Here is a 25249-nt window from a genome sequence, read left to right on the forward strand (position 1 = left end):
CTTTCCCACAAGAAGAAATGCAGATGATTACATGGCATAAGCTCGTGGGTAAAACCCCTGCCTGCATCTCTCTGGGGATGCATGAACTCCGTGGTGAACTGCAGGAAAGCTCCTGTGGCTCTGCAGGGTGTTCAGCTGCAGCAGGTCATGCTGCAGGGGTCCAGATGTTTTAGAAGAACATCTAAGATGTCCAGAGTGACAGCCCTACTCCCAATGGCAACCTTCAGCTTCCACAAGGGAGAGAAATGAGCTCAGGTGAAAACAATTTATGTCCTGGAATCTTTCTTACCTTCAACTTCTACCTTTCATCTCTCATCTCCAGCTGTGACTAAGCTTGGCTTATCTTTAGAATAGGTGATGTTACTTGATGATTATATTAATGCATGTAATTACCTCTCAGTATTCACCAAAAGATGAAGCAGATCATGTTCCTGTTTTCTTATAAGTAGTTCTAAAAATGACACAATCCTGGAGAATAGGCAGGGACTTTTACTTTCCATATTTTACGAAGACGAGAGGGTAAATATACCACCTAAAATGTGGATTATCAGATATCAAATCAAAGAACAAAATAGACTACTGTAGTTTGTTGAGCTAGCCAGTGAAATCGAGTCTTCTCTTTCAACAAGCTGAAAGTCAGATGTGTCAAAACATTTCTGAATTAATTGGAGTTTTGCGTTTGATTTACCCAAAGCCCCTTTAAAAACAGAAATGAAATAATGTTAATTTCTCTCTTCTGAAGGGAAAGCTAAAATATTGCCGAATTTTATTATATTTAGTGAGGAAGATGAAGAAAGGATAAAAAATCAGTGAGGGAAAATGTATTCTTTCATATCTAGACCTGGCCTGGTCAGGTATACATGAGCCTGTATTGATGATATTGTGCTTGTTCTTCCTGGAATGAGCTAGGTGGGGTTCTTCCTGTTTGTAAAAGAGAAGGACAAGGGAATGCTTAGGATGGGAATTCTCCATCAAAGCTCATACAAGTAGCATCCTCATGGACCTCTAGTGGGAAACCCCTTCAGAGCTTTGTAGAAATCCTGTTGGCTTCAGCTGGGCGAGCACCAGACACTGAAGGTTTCCAAGACTCGGCTGCCAAATACAGTTAGTAGAAAGCTATAATTTAGAATTTCCTCTCTAGGGTTTCCTGGTAAAGAATCTAAATGCAGAATGTGGCTCAGGGAACCCACATTCTCCCCAGGGAGATAAAACAAACACACCCAACAGTCAGAAAAATAATCTGTTCTCATGGTATTTCTAGCTTGTTTTCCAACCAGTTGGGATTTCCACACTGTGAAACTTGGATCCGTATGGAAATGATGGCATACTGCTCTGACCCTCATTTTACTTTATAACTTTAGAGCTTTGTCCACCTCAGGGAATAGTGCAAAATGGAACCAGGATGGACCTGGAGGAATAAACAAATTTGTGCAACACATTTGCCTTCACTGTCAGGCATTCTTGCTGCTAAACTCAGTCAGCAAGTCATTCATGGTTTTCATGGGAACTTTTGCCTCACAGTGAAAAGATAAATGAATGCAAATATTTCTTCCTTCCCAGAAAGAGAAGATATGTGGGCATGATTTGGCTTGACAGTAAAAACAGTGTTGACCTAGCTGTACCACCAGGGCCTAATGAGCTAAAATTTCAATTTATTAAGCCACCATGTCAGCTTGACTTTCATTCCCAGCTGTTGGGAAGACAGAACTACTCATCTAGTTTCTTATGCCAGCCTGGTCAATGTGCCTTTTGAATGAACATAGCAGACTCTAAATCAGATAAGTACATATTTTCTTATTGCTACCTTCAGATTAGTTCAAAATGGGACTTTGATGCCTTCTGCTCCTTTGTCTTGATTCTATATAGTTTGTTGGGGTAGGATCTGACTTTCTTTTATAGGATGCAGGTGGGTCTTTGACAGCACAATAACTGCCTTCTCAAAGCATAATATAATGCATTGTCAACAGTGCCTGTAAGCACAGGAATAGTAGCAGCAATATATTTCTGTAGCTGTGATAGTTGCAGATATGAGAGGGTACTTTTTGGAATGCATTGAAAGGGATTTGGGAGTAGATCTACCTACATCACACAAGTTAATCTTTTCCTGCAATACATATTCTGGTTCGCTAGTAACTGTAGAAAAATGTCTACATAAATTCATCTCTATCTAGGATTTTAGTTTACTGGCTTCCCTAGGTTTCTGAAAGTAATTAGGATTTAAATAATTATTAAATAAGAGACCCTTTACTTTCTCCTCAACTTGCCAATCTGGCAACAGAATGGAAACAGACTTGGCTCAGTGTAATCTGTAATATTACTTTCACTATCTCTTTTTTCCCTTGAAATCTAGTTCCCCAGGGCTCACAAATCTGGAGCAAATTGTGTGGTGATATTTTTCAATTATTTGTTGATGGAAACAGATGCAAAATGATCCATGTAACTGAGTAAATTTTAAAGTAAGTCTTCGATAAAATGCAAAGCTCTGCTTTGTCTTCACAGAATTAGCTTGTTCTTGTAAACAGGCTGTGCCTAAGAGAACATGAAGATTTTTTTAAAGTGTATTTTATTCGCATTATAGTGTAGTGTTGTAAGGCCATAGTATTAAAGAGTTCTCTCAGTTTACTCCACATGCTGGAAAAAAAACCCAAGAAAAAACTACCAAAAACCTACTGATTATTTTTTGGCAGATAGTTGAAAATAAAATACAGACTAAGAGAACTAAGTATTTTCAAAAATGTAATGCTGTGTTATAAAATTCTTATCAAGGTGTAAAGTTATTTGGTACAATATAGGAAAATTTGTGCCCCTGTTGAGGGAAGTTTCTATAAATGAGCTCAACTGTAATACCAGCCACTAGAAAATGCCACATGGGAGACAGATGATGGAAATTCAGAAACATTCTGATCAGACACTCCACCTGGTTACAGAGGAAATAAACCACATGTCAGTACAGAGACATAAGAAACTGACCCTCACAGCTCCCACTACCAGCTAGTCTCTCTGATTGACATGAACCGTGTGGCACACATCACTGTTCAAATATTATTTTGGTAAAAACAGAACAGAACTGAACAGCTTACACTGAAGTTTAAAACAAGACAGCTGTATAGGATGATAGATATCTAGAACACTGTTTAGCCCATCTTTTATTGATTCTTTTTAACAGAATGAAACCTATAGAACATCCTGTCAGGCACTTCTGGGACTCAAATTATGACTAGTTTCCAGTGTCCAGTCTTTACTTGAGGCTCTCCCCAATGCCTTGTGCTGAATTAATCTGTTTCCCCTTCTGTGTCCCCCCACCATCTGCTCACTGCAACCTTCTGCTGGAGCTCATCTAAGGTGTTGTTGTGCATCCTGAGTACTTGAGCCTGGGCTGTCCCAGTGTGCACAGCTCAACAAGGCTTCAGCTAGGGCTGAGGGGAATTTCAGCATCCTTATTTAAACCATTTCACCTATAGTCATCAGCAGATGGTGGCCACTCTCATGAAATAAAGATGATTTGTCTTAATTGGTCTCTTGTAGTCATGGTTGTGTTTGGATGAAGCCAGAGACTGAGCTTTTTTTTGCTGACTGAATGGGTGCAGAAGTCCACTGCGGTGCAAGGTTCACCAAGTTTCTTAACAAACAAAGTTAGATCATGATTCAGAAATGAGCTTAGGTATCTTCTCTACTCTGAGCACCTGAGTACTGCTCAGATGCTCAAAATGAACCGTGATGCTCAAGCCAGGCATAATCTCATTGTGCTCATTAATCAGTAGCATGACTGTCGCTGCAGTCAGAAAATATGAGCTCTGGGCCTTTCTCTGCTATTGATTTTTGAATTATTATGCATAAATCAGTCATTGTTTATCACTTTCTGTCTACTCTGAGACTCACTTAGTCATTTGGGAACTTCCTTGAACTCCTTGGACAAAAGTCTATGCAAGGACAAACAAATCAAAATGCAGTATCATGACATAATGCAGTGAAAAGAACATACTCCTTCTACCATGCAGATATTTGTGAACTTCCTTGAACTCCTTGGATGAAAGTTTATGCAAGGACAAATCAGAATGTATTATCATGACGTAATTCAGTGAAAGGAACATATTCCTTCTGCTTATCTTTGTCTCATAATGTCATCATTGTGTTTTTCCTTTCCTTTAGAAACCAGACCTTTGCTAATGCCAGTGAGACCCAAAAAGGCCTTTTGCAGTAATGTTTTTGAAATATCTTCTAGTAATAAAAGTAAAGTTGATGCTCTGCTAAAAGGATTGGTTTCAGCAGATGATCCTCATATTTGTAATATCATGATAAATCAAATGAATGAGTTCTCTTTTCACTTTATTAAAATACTTGTGACATTGAATACCAATGAATCTTCTTTCTTCTCTGCTAATATACATGTGATATATGTCCATCTCAACTTCTTGTATAAGGATTTTCCCATACTTTCCACTAGCACAAGGAATTCCTTGTGTTTATTTGGCAGCATAGATTTTTGATCTATGCCAACACTTCTGAAACATTTGGAGGGAAAAAAAAGGATAAAAGCCATTATATTTCTTTTTAAACTTGTACTACATTATATCTTATATCAACTGGCAAAGATAATTATATTTCACAGGATTGTTGAGCCCTGGATGAGAAAATTACCTTTGAGAAAAAACAAATATAGACAAATGGCCAAAGGTCATGAAAAACACTTAATTTCTATAATCTGCCTCATCAAAAAGCAAATTCTCCTTTTGATTTCTCTGATCTCCTCTATTCTCTGTGGAAATATTTTTTCACACATAATTCTCAGAATTATGGGATGTAATCCAATGGCTCTATTGCTCACTCCTCACATGCATGATTGTTATACATGAGCAGGGTCTTTCTAGGGACTTGTACAGTATCTCTCTCCTTGGGATGCCTTGAGCCTCCACTTCCTTCTCCAAAACACTTGAATGTTGCAAGGTCAGTATCAGCTCCAGTGTACTACTAACCTAAACTGAACAATCCTGCCTTCTTTGCACACCTCCGCTCTCAGGAAAACCTGACCTCTCTACTGCAATGCCAGGCAGGTTTTGCAGCTTTGGGCTATTCTTGGTCTGGTTAGAAGACAAAATCCTGGAGGCACAGGTGAACCTTAGGCTATATCACCTGTATAGCCCAAATGCACCACTGGCACACAGCTCCATGGAATAAACACAAATCCAGCCCACAAAAATCAGGAACTGTTGTGGTGTCAAAATTTTTCAAGCTGTGGCTTTCAAAAGTGTTTAAGGAATTGAGAGTCATATTGAAGGAAAAGGAATAAGTCAAGTTTAACAGACTGTTAACATGTATGGAGAAAATATTTTAAAAATTAATATAAATTCATTCAGCTTCTCAGAGCTGAGTGTGGATTGAATGTATATTGCCTACTCTGATTGATTCATTGAAACAATTTGCTGCCTCAAGTTCTTTCTTTTTCCTCCTCAGAAGTGTGCAAATAATCAGACAAATAAAAACAGATCAATCCCTTATAGTCCTTTGAATAAGTTGAACATACCAGGACTGCACAAGAACTGTCTGGATAGAGATGCTGTCACTTGTAAAAGTCTTAAAAAAATCTGCCACGTCATTGCTGAAGCCACCAAGAAGACTGAGGTAATTACTGCAACCTCTTGTTTTAAGCAAATTCTGTAGCACAGTTAAAACTATAAAAGCAATACATCACATGAAAAGTGAAGCCAAAATCTCAATAGATTTGGAAGCTCTTGATATCAGCTATTGGCCATTTTTCAGTAAACTGAGTTAAATGGGGAACCAACGGTAGCTAAAGAGGCTCCATTTAGTTAAATTTATAACTTGGCCATAACTACCTATTGAAGTCCAAAGTGCTGAATCTAATTTTATTTATATTGAAATCAGTGAGAGATCAGTCACTATTTTTCCATGTGAAACATTCTTTTGTTTCAACAGAGGTCACTATGAAATATCCTGACTTAAACATATGAAAAAATGATGCATACATTGCCACAAATTGTGACACCAAATGTCGCAATTACTACTTAAAATTTCAACTGAGTTGCATCAGATTTTGCCAAATAACAAGACCAACACAGGAAGTCTGAGATTAGCACCAAACATGGCTTAGATTGTTAAAGAATATTCAAATAAGACCATCGATCTTTAGAAACAATGGTTGCTTAGGGCTGTGTACCCCAGAGAGTTTGCACAAAAGTTGCCATAAACCACATATGTGATATCTCAAAGCTGCCTGTATAAGCACAAGAACACTGGATGTTTTAATGGACTATGAGAAAATCTAGTGGTATATATCCAGGGTGAAATTCATCTGAGTTTCAGCAGATTTCACTTTATTTCTCTTGGATTGAACAGTTAAAGACCTCAAGAAGAAGACATTCAAATATCTTCAAGACTTCATAACTTCACTTGTAAGCAAATCTTCTGAAACACAATTTTAAAAGTTAATAAAAGAGTAAAGAAAGACGGTAGAAAAAAAAAAAAAAAGAAGAAAGAAAATGCTATCACTCTGCTGCTGTAAAAAGAAAGGATAAATCAAATGTAAAATCCCATTAACTCCAAGAACACATTCCTGTACTTTTGGGTTTTTTAAAAGAGAGATTTGTGAAAAATAGCCCCAAACTACAGTCATTAGAGACTTTTGTTTACTCAGCAGAGGAAGACAGTATTAGTTAAGCAGGGAGATTTTTTTGTTTGGTTTGGGTTTTTTGTCTGTTTGTTTGTTTGTTTGTTTGTTTGTTGATGTTTTTCACCTGCTCTTTTTGTTCCTGCAACTACAGCTGTTGTTGTAAACGGCATTCATGGAAAAAGCATACGGACTGACAAAGAGCTGAGAATGCCTTACCTGTTTATGTTTCTGAAATATTTTGTTTAGAAAACTAAATACTGAGAGTAAAATGCCCGTTGGAGAATTATAAATTTTGTAAATATTCTCAAATGCAGCGTTAAGAATTGTTCACACAAGTTGTGCCAGCTGCTTAATGGTTAAATGGTTACCTTCACACTGAAGCAGCAGTGAAGACAACACATGGAGGAGGAACTTACAGTTAGGAGCAGCATAATACATCATTTAGAGAAAGACTGGAAAATTTGCCTGCTGATGGAGAAATTGCTGATGAAGGTTTCAGGATGCTTAGCGCTTAGCACCCAACACTACACTCTGCATACAGACATAATGGACTTAGGGGTAAATCATCAGTCATCAGTACTTTCTGCTGGGCCTTCTTTTCACTAAAAGCCATGGACCTACATTTTCAGAATGGTTTGTTCACTTGAAGTTAGCTAAATTCATTAATCAACCATGTTTCACATTAGACAGATTTTGTGTGAGAAGTTAATAAGGTATGTCTTATTTACATTAGCCATTTTTATTTCTGCTGGTGGGATTGCATCTCCTTACATCTCATATTAATGATATTACTGAGGTTTGAGCTTCTTGACTTACAATGGTAGAGTCAACTAAGAGAAACTCATCTTTGGAATTTTAACAAAAGCAGCTGTTTGATGACTTACCAGGAAGTGGCAATATTTTTTTCACATAATATGATATTTTCCCTCAAATGAGTCATCTCAGTTTAACCCACAGAATTAAGGTTTGATTCCACAAAGCACTTAAACACCAGTGCAGTTTTAAACATATGACTAGTGGTAGTGTTTCAGAAATAGCTCCATATGTCATGCCCCCTAATTTGCAAATTCTGAAAGACCTTGTTGAATCAGCAGCTTCAGTAAAATTGGCAGATTTGTGTCTGGATCACAATCAGTTTTCTTGTTTTCCTTTTTTTTTTTTTAATAGCATAGGTCTTCAAAACAAGAAAACCAGTGGGAAAAACCCATGATTTAACTGACAGTAAACAGAAAGCATAGTCATAATAGTCATAAAGAGTCAAATATACAGTAATGTGAAACTCTGTCTTTCAGTAGATGATTACACACAGAGGAAGAAAAAGACTCAAGCCTCACCAGGCAAGTAGCCCATTTCTAAATCTATTTTGTTCAAAAATATTCAGCAGCCTCAACTACAGACTGAGACACCAAACATATAATAGTGCAATAAAACCAGAGCAATTGGTCACGATAAAGCTGGAATTTTGTCAAAAGGTGGTAAAATATTGCTATATAAAGGAATTTTTCAGTACAGTAACACTGAATGAAAAGGGAGTCACGAAGCCTTTGGGACATGTATTTTATTTTTCCATTGAAATTGGCTCCTTTCAGAACACAGACAAAGGACACACAGGGCTGCCCAGCTCTTCCCTACTTTTCCAGGGAGAAAGATTTCTGTTGACTGCTTTCATGTGCAGTATACATATTTGCCTTTTTGAGCAGAGGTTCATGTTTTGATGCAAACAGTGCAGAGGAAATTGCCAGGGATCCAAAGGAGGCAGGCTTCATATAAACCTGCTCTAGGCAGTGAGTTCAGAATCCATTCATGTTAGTGTCAATTAGGCCTTTATAGGGCGAATCCTGACCACAAAAGGGGTCAGTGAGTGGAGAGCTGCTTCTGTGGCTTTCACAGCTGGAATCTACCCCAGAAAACTGATGGGAATCCTGCATGGAAATGTGCCCTTTCCACTTCTGGTGTTTAATTTTTGTAGTATCTTTTTAGGTCATGGTTAAAATTGCATCTGATTTCGCCCCATGGAACTGGAAGGTCTTCACCTTTGAGATTTCTGCCCACTTTTTCTGTTTTCAGCCATGGAGGGCAAAACAAACAATTCAAGAGCTTATGGGAACACTGTTTTCTCTTTCTTCTTGCATAAATTTTTATCAAATTCTCTTTAGTCCTCCCTTGAAACCATCAGAAAATGTCCCAAATCAAATTGTAAATTAAAAGACAAGTATTTCAAGAACACTGGAAGATCTTAAGTGAATAAATCCTACTACTGGTAGACAATAACTTCCCAGTGGAGGAGGATTTCATTCCACTCCTTTCCCAACAGAGCACATTTGCATTCTGGTGATCTCTCCTCTTGACTTCAGAAAGGGAGGGAAGTCATGAAGAAAGGCTGATCATAAGTGAGTTCTGTCTTCCTCTTGTACTTCTTTTGAATACTGATGTTCAGATGCTCACATGGGATTTGGTATTAAAACAAGCATCTCCCAGTGACTGGGCCAATTCCCTTCTGCTTTCTTGTAAAGGTACATCATTTGGGGAAGACAAAGGCAGAGGTCCTTACAATAATTGCCTGCACACAGCAGAACTGCTGTGCTTTGGCCAGGCTGTGCAGTGAAAACAGCTTTCACATGAGCCTGCACCAGAGGCCACTGCTGCTAACATGCCCAGCACATCACACCTTTCTGTGCTTTGCTCAGTTAGAGTTTTTGGTCTCTACATCTTCCCATGACTACAAAAAATAGATAGTTTCATAAACAAAACCAAAATCAAAATTAAAAACCAGTAGGCCCCAAACAAGCATGCTGCAAATACATTATGGTAGGGATGTTTAATTGAGAGCCAAATGAGGATTTTGAGCTCCCACCAGATCTTTGTACTGCTGTTTCTCTTTCAAGGAACATGTGAGAGGTGCCAGCCTTCCAACAAAACACTAAATATTTAAAAGCAAGAACTTCACTCATCTGGTGGTTAGGTCTGAAGAACAAACATCAGCCCATTGTCTGGTTTCTGCCGTCATCTTGTACACACAGAAAGCCAAAGACTCCAAATAATTTTGTGGCCTCAGGCATCAACAACAAACAGTGTATATTTGATGTATTGGCCTAATTTCTGTCCACTGAATATGCTGTTTTGGAGCTGTTTACATTACTTTTTTTTCCTTTTTTTTTTTGTTATGTTTTGGTTTGTTTTTTTTTTTTTACGTTCAAGTCTTTATATGCCCTGGGATATTTTTTTTTACCTTTCTCAAATTTTCCTTCTTCATGTTTAGGATACTGTTACTGAGGTAGAGGTGACCAAAGTGCTCTTTTACTAAAAGCATGATTCTTGTAGAAACTTGCTATCCCAGTTTAATAAACTTCTTGCCTGTTGCTATACTTTCTAATTAAGTTATCCAACGTTGAAGAAAAAGTCCTGAAAGTGGGGGGAAAGGAAACATAATTATCCATGCAGTGGAGACAAAGAATACAGTTTCTAAAGCTTTTTTCCAGACTTCTGCTATGAAAATTATTGTCCAGAAGGGAGGCTGTAAACCTGTTTTGAAGATCAGTATGTTTCAAAAAGGACTATTGTACTTCAGATAATTGTTTTAACCTTTTTCATATGATTTAAAAGGTCTTCCAACACTTGTGGTACCAACATTTGTTTGTGACTTTTATTGGTCTCAGAGCAGTCATTCACTCAACGGACAGACCTAGTCTCTGGTCTCTGCAAAGCCATATTTTCAGGGGATTAAATGACCACTTTTTCCTCTCCATTCCTCAGAACTTCTCTTCCCTGGGGCTTCACTTTGCATCCCAGACTCAACACAACCAATGAGTCAACTCTTTACAGAAGCAAGAGTAACATACAATCTAAGGAAGTATTATGCATAATGTAGTCATTTATTAAAGGAAAAAGCTTCTGATGAATGTGCAGGAAATATTTCAATGCTGCTCATCAAAGAATGGAATGACACGTATATAGTTCTCCACAATGATGATAAAAAAAGCTGTAATTTCCCAAGCAAATAGTTGAGTGTGATTTATCATTTCATTTTCAAGCTGTGTTTTATAGTAGCGGCACTTTGGCAGTACCAGCAGCCCTTGCTGTCAGGGCAAGGGCCACAGAGGTGTGAGCTTTCTCCTCAGAGAACACGTGAGGAAAGCTGGCCACATAAAGGGTATAAACCACAAAATCTAAAAAGCTTTGGAAGAACTAGCTCAGCCTGTCTGTTAAGAAATATTGCTAGGGCTGGACTAGGGAGTGAAACCTACACCTGTACACAGCCCCAGGAAGCAAATTGAAATCCTGTGGGGCACAGAGGGGAGCTGAACTGAGATGCCCCACAGCCTGCGGCTCACCCAGGTGCTGGATGAAGCCCCAATGTTTTCACCCAACGGGTTTGATCAGACCTGCTCTGAATACGCCTGTTATTTCAGGATCCCCACGTGCCACAGAGGAGTGAACAAAGTCAGAACCCAAACCCAGAAGAGCCCTTGGTCCAAAAATAGTCATTGCTCTTGGTCCAAGAGCCTGGACTAAGGGTCTGGGCAGATGTGTGACAAGACAGCTGGGGCAGTAGCTCAAAAATTGTGTTTTATGATATTATTGCTTTTCCTCCTACCCCTGGAGGAGGAGGTAACTACCCCTGCTCTGTTTCTTAGACCTCAGAAGACCCTCAGCCAGAGATCTTCCCTTTGCAAGGGAGTACATGGAATTATTTTTGGATTCTCCTCAGGTGCCCCAATGGACAGTCAGAGGTGAGGCTATTAGCAGCTGCAGGATTGTTTGGACTTTGAACCCAAAGATATCCTTAAATTCCCTTAATATAAAAACATTTAGGCACATTTTTCTCACAGAATTTAACAGAATTACTCTCATCCCTAATCATAAAGAATTTGAGGATCAGTCTCAGTCTTGTGTGAGCTGGGCTGTGACGGAGCAAGGCTTTGAACGTCGTTCTTTTGAAACTGTGTTGGGCTGCCTTAACCACAAGACCACAGGTATTTTGGGAGACTGCTCATTAATGTGTGCAGCATGTTTGAAGATCTGAAGATTTGAGAATTCTATAGAAGATACTACAGTAATAGCTGGCTTTCTAGCTCTCTAGAGAAACTGGTGCTTAAGTTACTGGGGATTTTTATTCCCGATTAGGTGGATTTCTACAATAACCTGTTGTGATACTGCTGCCAATTCAACTTAAATGTTTTAAATAGATGACAATTAGTAAAAAAAAATTAAAAATCAAACCTTCTTTTCTGATTTAAGGTATTATTTTTAAAGCTAAACAGATATTCAAATGAATTGTTTGAACTCCTATTACTTTTTTTGCCTTCCAAAAAAACCCTTCCATTTGCAATAAAAGCTCAAGCAGGTAGAGTTAATGCACCTTTCTTACATTTCAGAGTTTGCAGATAAATTTAGGCTATTAAGAAAAATGGGTGAATTAAAATACTTGTATACCTAACTTCCTTTGAAAAGGAGGAGTAAGAAGACTGCAAAAGTGAGCAAAATTTTTTTCTTGTCAAGGCCACATACCTTTTTAAAAGAAATGCGTCTAGCTCATGGTTCTACTGTTGCATGTGCACATTTAACCAGCCTGGTCTTAAATCTCTTTGGCTGTTGTTTTCTGATGTCTGAAGACTTAGGTAAAAAGGGGAAGAAGAGTTAGTGTGATTTAGGCAGAAGCTTCTTGAATCAAGGTCTTGAAATACAAATACACAATATTCCTACATGCTCCATGTAGGAATAACTCTGGTTTTCCTTCCATAAATTTGTCTCTCTTAGACCTTATTTTGAGCAAGTTTCCAGACAAATATGGCCCAGGCTGTGTGGACAGTACCACTGATATATGAGAAGTGGTCTTCTCTGCCTTGGCCCACAGGTATCCCTTTAGCAGGAGGAGGTTTCCACCATCTGTCTGTGGCTTCAGGAGTGTTGGGGACATCCCATCTGCCCCAGTACCCCTTTTGCTGCTGCACCAGCTGCCTGTTGCATCCTCATTCCTCACACTTCCTCAGCCCAAAGCAGCTGAGGTGGTGCTTGAAGGGAGCTGAATGGCACCTCAGCCCCCTCCTCTGGTCCTGAGCCAGGAACTCAGCTGTGCACATCTGCTTCACCTGCACTGCACCACAACTCGCTCTTTCCACCCTCCAAGCACCAGGCAGGACTGGGTCCCACTCTGCTTCTGTGTGCCTGTGATAAATGACTGCTGGACAAACATCCACAGCTGGTAGGGCAGATACTGCTCCTGGTAATTTTGCAAAGTGGTTTCCCTGCTCTAGCCGCAAAAATGTCTCCTTGCTAGTGCTAAGCTCCCAGAAGTTGTTTTCCATTTTGGAATGTAAATCTTCCGCAGCTGATCAAACTCACTAATGAAGTATGTTCAAGACAAATCTTTCCTCTTGTGTGCCTTTTGGGCAGGGAAATGAAGACCAGATAAAATATTTTCTCTCCTTCTCTATACAAAAATGTTCTCATTTGACTTTAAGTTTCACTATATATGTTGATATTAGTGAGTTTTGTAATTTTCCACAAATCACTTTTGGGCTTTGTTTACCTGAGAGTCAGATAGTTTCATAGCCAGGTAAATGGACCTAAGCTAGATCAAAATAAATGTATAACCTAATTTCTAATAATTATGAAATACATTTTTAATACATTTCTATTTTGCACGACAGGTTTGTGATCCTCTTCTTAAACATGCTACTTTAGCACAAGATGCAGTGGAGGAAATGATTTCTATGCAGGGATTTGAGATCTGATTAATAAAACCACCTAGGGAATTGAAAAGGCCAGTGTAAGGCAAAAGGGGCAGTGTATCTGCATTATTGAAGGAAAAAATATATACTTGTTAAAATTTATAGGATTTTGCTCTGAGGAAAAACTTCAGGAGAACACCTTTCTCCTTACAGCCTACATCAGTTTTGTGCAGAGTCATCAGTGTACAGATACACACACATCTATTCATATGCAGACATATGTATATACACCTATACCAGCAGACAACCAGTGGCAACTTTCACCCAACTAGGAACTTTGTGTGGGTAGTTTAAAGCTGAATAACAAGGACAATCCAAATACAAAACTCCTATCCTTAGGAAATAAGTAGCACAGGAATTTTATTATGGGAGAAAAATAATAAATCTGATAGATCCATTATAAATACAGTCATATATGTGGGTCTTCCTAACCTAACTTTGGTTACTGATAAACAGGCATAACCTTGTATTCGAAACACCACTGGGCAGACCTATTTCTCCCATCAGGCTACACCAAGATCTCCCACACTCTCATGTGTAGAAGAGATACATCATTAAACAGTACTGGTATCAAAGTGAGAAATAGGATGTTGATTCTTATGCAACAACAGTTTCCCACTAGCATGAGTTTTTTTAATTACATGATGATTGAACCAAACCCAGTTCTGAACTTGACTCACTCTGACTCAGTTAAGTTACCTGTTGCAATTTCCAAAGAATTTGAATACTCACTGACCTTACCGGGAAGTTCTCAGTTCCAGTTATGTAGGGTAAAATTTTCTTGTGCAAAAAGTCCTTCTGACTTCTGTGGCCTCTGTGTGTGATTAAGGTAATGCTTGAAAAGATAAACCCTAATTTTTATTTTTAAATTTTTTTGTAGTGACAGTATTTGAGGCATTATGACTAATAAAAGATGAGGGATGAGCACCTAACTGCTCATCTATGGATTGTCAATCAAGGCAAATAGTGGATTTTTTACCCATTTACTGGTTTTTGTTCTGCACACTTTAAATTTGTCAATTTTCACAGCTTTCAGCTATGCATATGAAACAAATAAACCTTGAGCCTTTAATGAATAATGTAATTAAAATGTAATGTAATGTAAAACTTGCTTAGTGCTTTGTGGAACATAAACATTCCTTCCACTCAAAACCACAAACTGCAATGTGCTGACCCTAAAAAAATTGATCCAGTAAGAAAATGACCTTTTTGTGGCCCTAAACAAAACCCACAATTTTTGAACTTGGTATGTGACTTTTGGCTAAGCAGTTGTTTATTCATCCCCCTCAAGATGAGTAGCAGCAGTTACCTCTCTTAGAGAAGGGAGCTGCTGTTCCTGCAAACCAGCACAACACCAAGGGACGTGAGGCACAGCTCTGGTGGCTGGCAGTGAGTCTGGTAACAGACACACTGTGATGCAGCAGCCAGGGGACAAAAACAATGTGGTGTGAAGAGATAACCTGGTCCAAACTCAACTCTCAACTGTTCAAGGAATTTTGGTTGTTCTCTCTGTATCAGCAGGTATTTGTGCTAGATCATCTATTGCCTCTCACCCTCATGCTAGTTAAAAACTTGAATGTCATCCTTGTTGTCCACTTTGGTTACTTTCTCAGGCATAAGACCATCTATATGTCAAAAAAAACAGGTCCAGGCAGGTAACCTGGTAGGTCACAGGTTTGGAATGAAAAATTAAGGCCTAAGAGGCAGGGTTAACTAGACTGTGATTAGAAAAGAATTGAAATGCACTGTTAAGCTAGACTACCGCCAATATAGCTAATGAAATGATGCTAAGCTTTTTCAATTATCCAAATACTCTTTTTCTTTCTTGAAAGGATAATTTATTCCCATAGACTTCTGTTATAGAGAGTCATCTGCCCTCCTCTTGCTGATCAGCTGCCACGAGAGAAAGCAGAAGATGGCAAACACTGTATAGCTTCTTCTGCCATTTTGACAGGATGTGGCTGTGGGTTTAGACAAAAGACTCTTTTGTCTTTCCTCTGGGGTGGTGGGAGGGTGCATACTGCTGTGCCTAGGACTGTGATACCTAGATCATGGTCCATACTAAGCGCTGTGTTGTCAGGCAAACTGGCCTGAGAGCCCTTTGAGAACCTGGAGTGCAAGAGGATATACAAAGGAAGAAATCAAAACAGGGAATCAGCAAACAATTGATCTGAATCGTCTCCTCAAATCAATTTTCTTTTACCACTGGAAAATGGTAATAAAAGAGAACCCATGCACTTCTGGAGAGCTGGCAGCCAGGTCCTTGGCAGAGCAATGAATGCCATGCAAGGCTGCAAGCAGAGAAAAGGAATGGACATCTTTGCTAATAATTGGTACTGGCTAAAAACTCATAAACTAACTTACAGAGCATCTGAAGGCATTCAAAGGAGTAGCGTCATTTTTTTAATATGGCATTGCTAGGAAACTGACAGAGTTGCTTGGTTTTTAAAAAATTATTATTTCTTTTGGCAATGAGTATTCTTTTTAAACAAAAATCACCTTATTCTATGCACAGAATTTCTAATTGCGTCATGCCAGTGGACTACTAGGTAATCTCAACTCAAATAAAGATCAGATTATGGTGATGTAATCATGAGAAAGATCAACTCAAAGGCAGCTGCAATGTGGGTTTGCAAAGAGTAGCACAGGTAAGCAATGTGGCTAGGATACTTTTGAGAAATAGGAGACATGCTGCCTTCCCCTGTCAGCCCCATTTCCTTCGTCCAGAGGAGGCTGTAAAGCAGCTGGTGTTGGGGGACATCATGTAGTAAAAGAACAGAAAGTCGCTGCAATGTTGTCCTGCTTAAAAAAAAAAAAAAATAATAGATTTGTCACTTTGAAAATGACCAAAAATACTAAGTATTAATAATCGATTTGTTGGATTGGCAATCTGCTAGCAACCCTCTCTGCATGCCTTCTTCACAAAATATGGTGCTCATCTGACCAAATCAGGCAGAGGAACTGGCCCAAGACCTGTGACAGAGAAGGATGACAGCAGATGAGTGTTCCAAACACCAAGGGCCAGAGACATTTGCTATCCTGCCTGCAACCTAGGGAAGCATCTGTGTAGTTAAAACAAGTGCTGTTACATTAACCCATGTGAAACCATTAGCAGGGTCCATCTGTTTACTCAGGCCTCTGCAAGGGGGGAGAGCTGCTGTTTTACCTTTTTAAAGCATGAATGGCAACGTGTTTCAATAGGGAATCAGGAAACTTTTGGTTGTTGCACCAATATTAAAGCTGTGAGGAACTGCACTTTAATCTTTCAGATAGGCAGAGAGGTTAACTGACAGCTGTTCTATTTCACAAACTAGAAAGCAAATACAGAAATCAGCTAAAACGAGTTAACCTTATAATAAAGAACTAAAAATATACCTTCAACAACCATGTAACAAAAAAAGAGAACATATTATACTTTTTAGGTATACATGCACAACCCCTTTCTTTTAAACTACTGGTTCCCCGAACTAGAACTAGATCTAAAACTCCTCCTGATTCCAATAGGATTCTGCAGCAGTGTGTGCCAGAAGGCAGCTGTTTGTGGTGCGGTGGGAAAGCTGGGCACTGCACAGCTGGGCACTGCACAGCCCTGCACGGGACTGACGGCCTCCGTCCCAAAGAGCTCACATTTCAGCTCCATGACTGAGGATAACAGATGGGTCGAGATGGGAGATGATGAGAACAGTGGGATACTGGACAGCCTCAAATCCCAGCTGCTTGCCCACTCTGTAATATTGCCAAGTTAAATTTCACGGTCTTATTGTCACAGCAGTGTTTACGCTGTTTCTTCCTCATTGAGGAAGAGGAGCAGTGGGATACTTGTGCACACTACAAAAGGGCTTCAGGCTGCAATTTGCCGCTGAACCAGACAGTATTGTGATAGACACAATAAAAACTCTTGTTTTCTTCATGTTCCTTTGCGGCACGGAAAGGTGTTTGCAAGGCCGATTTATGTGCTCAGTGCTAGGGAATGGCAGAAGCCGGTATGCTGGGCACACAGTTCTGGAGGTCAGCCCTTTCACCTCTGAGAAGAGACTGACATTCAGTAAGGACTTCCATGGGCTTCGGGAGGTGGCCAGGACACAAGCGACAAATTTCTCACGAGGAATGCGAGTCTGAGCTGCAGCTGATGGCTTAATGCAGCCCCCAAGAGAAGAGAGCAAAATAGAAGTAAACTCTTAAGGCGAAACAGCCTCCACACCCAAGGACGCTTTTAGGCGGGGAATTCAGAAACAAAAACCCCAAATGCCAATTCGGGGACAAGCGTGGTCCAAGGCACTCTGCTGCTAAAACTGCCCCAAGGCCGTGACTCACTCTGAGCCACCACCGAAGCAGGGCGCAGCGCCTGGCCGCCGCTCCACCCCATGGCCCGCCCGCCGGTCCCGGGGAACCATGCCGGGAGACTCCCGAATCGCCCTCTCTCCGGACCTGTCGGAGCGGGAACCCCTGGAAGTTTTTTCTCGGCACTTTCCCAAGCACGAGGCCCGGGCGGGACGCGGCACCTGGGGGCGGAGCGGCAGCGGGGTGGGCCCGGCCGCGGCCGGCGGGAGGAGCCGGGCCGGGGAGGGGGCGGCCCGGAGAGGCGCTGCCGGGATGGGAGCGTAAGAGGGGGCGAGTCCGCGGCCGGAGGAGCTGCGGTCTGAGCGGGGGCTGGTGCCGGCGGGCTCGGACCCGCCATGGAGCCGGTGACCAAGTGGAGTCCGAAGCAAGTGGTGGACTGGACTAAGGGTAAGAGGGAGCCGGCCCTGCCGTCTGGGCGCCGGGGGAACTTTCGGGCAGCGCGCCGGGGGTGCTCCGCTGCCGCCGCGGCTCCTCTGCCCGGCGGGGCGGCGGCGTGGGCGGCGGGGGAGCGCGGCCTCTGCCAGCGCCGGCCCCGGCCGAGCCCCGGGACTGCCCGGCGTGGTGCTCGGGAGCTGGCGGCTTCCCGCGCCCTCCTGCCGGCGCTCCTCCGCGCCTGCTGGAGCCTGCTTCGCCTTGCGGGATTTTCGGTGTTCTATTGTTTTTTTCTTTTTCTGACACTGGGGAAGAGAAAGTTTTGCAGCGAGACTGGCGAACTCCAGGTCCGTGTGTGTGTATATATATATATTTATATATCTGGATATGTATGTATCTGCCGTGGGGTCTCTACCCATGGCTCGGTCCCCTTCTCCCTGTGTTCGTCCTGGCCAGCCCTCTTGCATGGAGCGGGGATTTGCCGCGCTCCTTGAGGCAGGTAGGAGGATCGTGGAATCAGAGTAGTTCAGGTTGGAAAAGTCCTGTGAAAGTTAACTTTCAGCTTTTCAAGCGAACGCCGTTGACAGTTCGAAAAACTTCAGGTTTGTAAGTTAAGCAAGAAGTTTTTAAACTAGCTCAACTAAGCAAGAACTCTTTATCCTGTTCAGCGGTGATGGGACTGAAGAGAGTCCCATGTCGGAGAGGTGAATAGCGGCCCCTTCGTCCGCCGGTCTGTCCGTCCATCCCTCCCACCCCTCATCTCTCGGGTGCGTGCTTGTGTCTCTCCCTCTCCCGCTAGCAAAAACGCCCTCCTCTCCTTCGAGGTTTGTTGGCAGTGCTGACAGAGCAGCGAAAGCCTCGGCGGGGCTGCAATGTACAGCCCGCCCAGCCCCGGGGGGCTCCGGGGGTCGGGATGGCTGCGGGCGCCCCGCTCCTGCCCGGGCATTTCGGCAGCGCTTGGTGTTACCGGGGCTTCCTCGGAGGGCAGGTTCAACCCCGTGCTGTCATACTGCGCTTGGACCCTGCGAGCGCTTTCCGAATGCCGACCGGGGTGTCGCAGTTCCCGCTCTACAGGGAATGAATCAAAAGGGAAGTGGAGCTATGGGCTAGGTGAGGGATTTATGGCTTCTGGAGCGCGCGTGTCTTTTTTTTTTTTTTTCTTTTCTTGCGGCATTAGGTTTTAGTGTGATCCTCTTTGGTTACATAAAGTATTTTCGCAGGCTTAGCTGGAGTTTAATTTGCTGAGAAGTTGGGAATGTTGTGAGGGGTGCAGGTTTGCCCGCGCTCGGAGCGGCGCTCTCTCCCTCTCTGGCTCTCAGCAGCCATTTCTGCCCGCCGTGCCTCGCTCGGCACCAGCGGCCTGCGGTCAGCTTGGCGGCAGCGCGGCCCCACACTCACTCCGGCAAGTCTGGAAAGCAGACCCGTGTTTTCAGACAGCCAGAGATGGATCCTCCCAGCCCTCCTGAGCGTGAACATGTGCCTGAAGGGGCCGGTGCCAGTGAGCGACTGTCCAAGCAGCCTTTGTGAGGAGAGGATTCCACACAAACGTGCTGTGAAGTTATGCGTTAACATATAAATAACTTCCCCAGAAAGATCTCTCTTTTTTTTTTATGCTTGGAATTGGTTTAAAAGGAGTGCATTGTTCCAATGAAATAAGCCTTTTGCTTTGGCATGTGGGATATTTATATAAAGCTTTTCCCTCATTGTGTTTTTTCTCTTGGGTGCTGAAAGTTTGTTTCCTTGCCAGATTAAAGAGTAAACCTGCTAATCATTTTAAAAGCCTTTATTATTCTTAAGTATGCTTGGCTTCCTTTCTTGCATAATTTATTCTATTTGCAGGTTCCTTGAACAGGTAACTCTTCAGCTGGACCCTCAATTAGTGTTATGCAGAATAATTTGAGGGCTGGCTGTAGTTGGGGGGTGGATCTTCTGACTAATGCAAACACGTGTACTTTGAAATGTAAAGGAATAAATTAAAGACTCCTGGTGACTTTTGTTTGTGCTGTTGTTTTTCAGTTTCTAGGTAAGCGTTGGACTTGTTTAGTACACAGAGTCATTTTATGTCACTTCCTGCATGACAAGACTGTAATAAAGAAATGACATGTGGAAAATTCTTCTTTATGGTTATACTTTCATCTCTGAACATAAAAATAGAGGCTTTAATGGCTAGCTAACAGCCTTGTTAGCGCTATGTCTCATAGTTTATTTTCAACCCGAAGTAGTTATTTACTGTGTAGTTCACAACCACTGGGTTTCATGTTTGACCAAGACCAATTTAATTTTACCTTATGAATATTTCATTTGATTCTCAAGGTTAGTTTTATGAACAAGTGTTTGGAGGGGAGCTTAAACTCTTTGTTGTCTTGCACGTGCCTTCTGTGAGAAGTGATGCCGTGATCTGGTTGAACTCTGGGCAAAATTATTTGGCTGGTGATATCTGCTGCCAGTAGTCAGTGCTGTGGAGATGTATTTTAGGAGCATGATGTAAAAAACTGCTGGGAGATGCCAGCTCTCACTGGGGAGATTGGTTTTGCAGATAATGATTCTTAGTTAATCACACAATGATAAAAAAATATCTCGGCAAAAATGTAGAGAATGGTGGAAATAAGTGGTCTGACTCAGTCCATATTAATGTTCAATGTGAAACTGAGCCCCTTCTCGCTTCCCCCCCCCCCATCAATCAAACTTTGATAAATTTAATATTTTTTATAACTTTTCCAGACGAAAAGGAATCATGGAAACTTACCCTTTTCCATGAAGCAAACTCCTAAAAAGCAAAATCCCGAAGTAGGCTGTATGACCACTGCTGGATGCTGGACAGCTTATTTGTTCCTGGTCAGCTTACTTTTTTGTTGCTCTTAAATAACTTTTTTTACAAGGTAACTCTTGTTCTGAAGAGTTTTGCTCTGAGATTTTGAGATGTTCAGTCCTTGGAAAATACTGTAAGAAGCATTTATCTAGCGTTTAAAATGGAACCTATCAAGAAGTAGTAAGCTAAACATAAATATTTTTAGATATTTGTAGTCAGGTTTTAAATAAAAAGGGCTCTGTTCATTGTTACCAAGAACAGCTGATACAAAACACAGTTGCTTGTCTTCTCTTGCTAATTCAGACTAGAATGCTGCTATTTTTTGTGAACAAGGGTGTTTTTTCTGGCACAGGGTGCTATACTGGCAATAGCAGGCTATGCAGCTAATAAGAGCTGGTCTAGTTAAACTGAAACTGCAGAGGAAGACTTCTGCTTTTATTGCCAACAATTTTCTGTGTACATGAAGCATTTTTCAAGCAAGGATGTGATAACTTTTTAACTACAGCATCAATGTTTGAAAACAATCTGATTTTTTCTATAAGCACCACCTCAATTTCTGTCTGAAAGAAGTGATGGTGTAGTTAAAGGTTTCTCTTAGAGCACAATGAATTCAGATAGTATTTAGGGGCCATGTTCAGCCATGCGAAGGTATGCATTTTCCTAGGATGCTGTTTTGATTTTCTTGTGCCTGGGCTGGCATGGAGTTTGTGCTCTTTGAACAATATTGTCTGCACTGTTTCCTAACTCTGCTGAGAAGATGTGTTAGGGGTTTGTTTCTCTGGGTTGTTTTGAGTTGATTTTTGTTGTGGTACAGACTAACATCTGGGTAGTGTTGTAGTTGACCTGTGATCTTACTTTTGTGCAGTGTAAGATGCTTGGGGGCTCAAAGTCCTCACCTGTATATCACAGCACTCTCTCGTGTGCCTGAATTTCTTGGGAGTTCCTCAAGAGGTATTCCTAGAGTTGTTCAGCTTCTTGCTGGGCAGGTGAGTGGCCACAGAAGTTGCAGCACATTTGCAATACACTGTATAAAAGTGACTTAATTTTACTGGCATAATGACAATTGATGGTATGGTGAAACTTTTCCTGGTCTCAGAAGTCCCTGGCTACTGGAAACCCCTCAGTTGAGGTCATTCCTCAAAAGATGTGAGGAAGAGGAGGAGGAAAGCAGCATTTGTCACAGAGCTCCTGTGGGAGAAATGTCATGGCTGTGTCTCCTCTTTGTTTGCTGTAGCCTGATCTGTGTCTTCCCCCTTTCCCCAGGCTTCACATGCTTGTGTGAGTTGTGACTTCAAGCAGAATTTTACATGGTAAAGACAAGTTTGACATGCTTGTGGTTAGAAGCCTCTGTTGTTGTGGGGCTCCATTGCAGCCTGGCCTTTGTCACTGGAGCTGTAGACTCGGCTGGCTGGGGATCGCATCTGCTTGGGGCTCATTATTGCACTCCAGGTTCAGTTATTCCCTTTCTCAGGAGTTCATGGACATTACTTATTCCTGCATATGTCATGAAATACTCAGATTTCCATTCCTGGTAAAACTGTTGGGCAGCTACATTTATAGGTATGTCTGGGAGAAGAGGGAGAAATATGCTAATTTATTAATAGATAGCAATTAATCGTGAGGGCCTGGTGTTCTTTTTTTAGTGCTATCTTCCTTACCCAGGGAGATTTCAACAAGGTCAGTCCTGTTAACTGTGTGTGCTGGGAGCTGGAAAAGACAGCTGGATTTTAGAACAAGTTATGGGTGATGCCTGGAGTTATTTTTTAGCTTTTCTTTTTAGGCATTCTCAAGTGAATGTCGTTGTGTTCAAGTTATTTGGGAAGATCTAACACTAAGAAACCACTGGTATTTTGCTTTCAGTGAGGAATAGCAGGGAGAGCTTCCCATGCCTGGGATACAGAACAAGCTCTTTCCTCTTTTCTAATCTTTTCTTGGTTACCTAAAAAATACTCTTTATGAGTATTTGTTAATTAGATCAGCGAATGGTATTGCATAACCACTCTTTGCACATCCAAGCTCGCCCATAATGTTTTACTAGGAAAAGGTGAAATATACTAAATGCATCTATTTATATTTATTTGTGGGCTGAAACAAAGTAAAAACTAGCACAACGAGTTTGTACTACTGCAGTCTTAAAGTTATTCATGCATTGTTGCTGAGTGAATATGTATGAAAACACAAGAACACAGAGGCCAACTTTGATTTGTGTTTAGATCACGTTTTCATGGGTTTTTCTGTGTTGCACTTTCTTGAGCTGCTTGTGGGTGATTTTTTTCCCCTTGATCTTTTTGTATTCACAGTCAGCTCTGTTTCTTTGCCATTAAATTGCTGTTCAAACTACTATAATAAAACATCGGGAACTCTGCAAGTTGAATGCTCTCAGCATCATGTCTGGAAAAGCAATATTTGAAAAGCTAAAAATCACAATAGTCATTAGTGGAAAGTTGATTGTAACTTCACAGAATGTAGTGAAACTGTCTAGTTTAAGGTGCAGGGATTGGCCACTGTGCAGGCTGCTTTTCTCCTTTCTTTAAAACTTGAGGGTCAGGAAGTAATTTGTATCTGTTGTTGGACACTTCTATAGGAAAAGGCTCATTTTTGATGAAATATTGCTTGGGCTCCAGGTTTTCAGAGCTCTTATGTGTTCCTTCCTTGCACTTCTTGCCTGGTACCCTGTGTTTTCAGCATGCAGAACTTCTTAAATGAGAATCATGCCTCTCCTTCTTTTTACACTCATTAGCACATTGCAAGAGCTACAGGAAGACAAACTACTGGGGCACTGGATAAAAATGTATGTTGAAATTTGCCATGATGATTTATTTTCTGTAGTGAAAGACCCCAACAAAAAGCTGTTACTCAACATGTGCTACAGGATGAATTGCAGTTATGAGTGATGTGTGAATACAGCCTATTATTAAGTACTCAAGAGTATGTGGGGGTTTTTGGGTGCCATTTGTTTGTTCTTTTTTGTCTCTTAAATCAAAATTTCTGAATTGCCTGGTTTAAGACTTGGACCTCCTTCCAGGCATGTCTAACAGATGATGACTGGTCAGGATTAGGGAATTGCAGAAGAGGTGGCAAGACTGCTCTGTGTTTGGTTTACTCCATCGTCTTAGGGCAGGATTTTCACTGATGCTTCACACAGAAGGCATGTTAGTAAGTCTAAACAGTGCATCTGTGAATTAAGTGAAAGACATTGATTTCTGTTGGATATTTTCCATAGAAGTGATGATATTGTTCTGAATTTGCACCTTGTCTTTGCCTAATGGTATCACACAGTCTAGCCATGCCTTCCTAGAGGAATGGTGTATCTGCAGTGTTTCTCCTTGCTCTGTCCTCCACACATTCCAAATAAATCCTGTCAAAAGGAGGGGGTAGTGAGGTACTGACCAATGACAGGGCACATTTGAGGAGAGGAATGTAAGGCTAAACAGGAGTTAATTGAACTGGGATCTCTGTAGCAACCTCTCACACATTTATGGGAGTTCTTCAGGCCCCAGCTGCCTGTGGTGTTGAGGTAGCTCAAGATTTTAGTGTATTTGTACACAGGGCTGTTGCGAAATAAAGGAGAGTCAAATAAAAATGCTGTTTGACTGTGCGTCTCTGGCTGATGTTAGACCTGGTATAGAGTCCTTGTGTCATTTGGGCTCTCATTACCAGGATGGGATAACTTTGGAGTCTGAGTCTATCATTCAGGTCCCTGGGCCATGCTTCCTTTGCATGAGGAAATTGCCTGTGGGTTTCCATATGCCTGCCTCCATCTTTTCAGAGTACAAGCAATGACATTTCACAGCTTGTAGGATCTGCAGGAGGTGCACTGAATCAGCCTGATCTGTTTTGCTGGCTTTAAACATTCATTACCTATTAAAATAGATATTTATGGTATTATGAAATGTAGCTAATTTTCATCATGCTGGACAAAACCAAGCATCTCTGTTTGATTTGGTGAGATCAGATCACTGACCTCTGTAACTCTGGTCTACAATCTTGTGTTCAGCACCAGGCTGAATTCTGTTATAATACTGTATCAGTGCTGTCTTAAAGTAGTTTCTAATATGCTCTTCTCTATACAACGTTTTGAATGAAGAATGTTCTTTGTCACTGTAATGACAAAATGTATTTTTTGAACTGTTTCTTAGACTAGTAGTTAGGTGTAGGTAAGCAAAGTTTATGGTGTGTTGTTGCAATCAAAGCTTTGTGGCATAAATGTGATCTTATCTTACTCCTTGATCAAAGGAAAGAACTTAATTGGTGCTCATCAAGGGCTAAGGCTTCTGCTAAGCAAGTGTTGGTACATGCTTCTGGGCTAATCATCCTGATGTCTCTCTCGGGTGTGCAAAATGAATGTTGCTTAGGTTGCCATCCTTT

The 25249-nt window shown here is 41.2% G+C and overlaps 1 protein-coding gene across 2 annotated transcripts in view; it reads left to right on the plus strand.

Annotated features, from left to right (window-relative positions):
• Positions 1-17911: 17911 nt before the first annotated feature.
• CNKSR3 (CNKSR family member 3) overlaps positions 17912-25249 on the plus strand; it is a 55576-nt gene continuing 48238 nt past the window's right edge. For both annotated transcript variants that reach the window (XM_059467586.1, XM_059467587.1), the window contains exon 1: positions 17912-18087. In XM_059467586.1, coding sequence (XP_059323569.1) covers positions 18036-18087 — 52 coding nt within the window. In that variant the 5' untranslated portion in view covers positions 17912-18035. The remainder of the gene's footprint in view (positions 18088-25249) is intronic.

Source organism: Ammospiza nelsoni, chromosome 3, assembly GCF_027579445.1.
Source record: "Ammospiza nelsoni isolate bAmmNel1 chromosome 3, bAmmNel1.pri, whole genome shotgun sequence".
NCBI lineage: Eukaryota > Metazoa > Chordata > Aves > Passeriformes > Passerellidae > Ammospiza > Ammospiza nelsoni.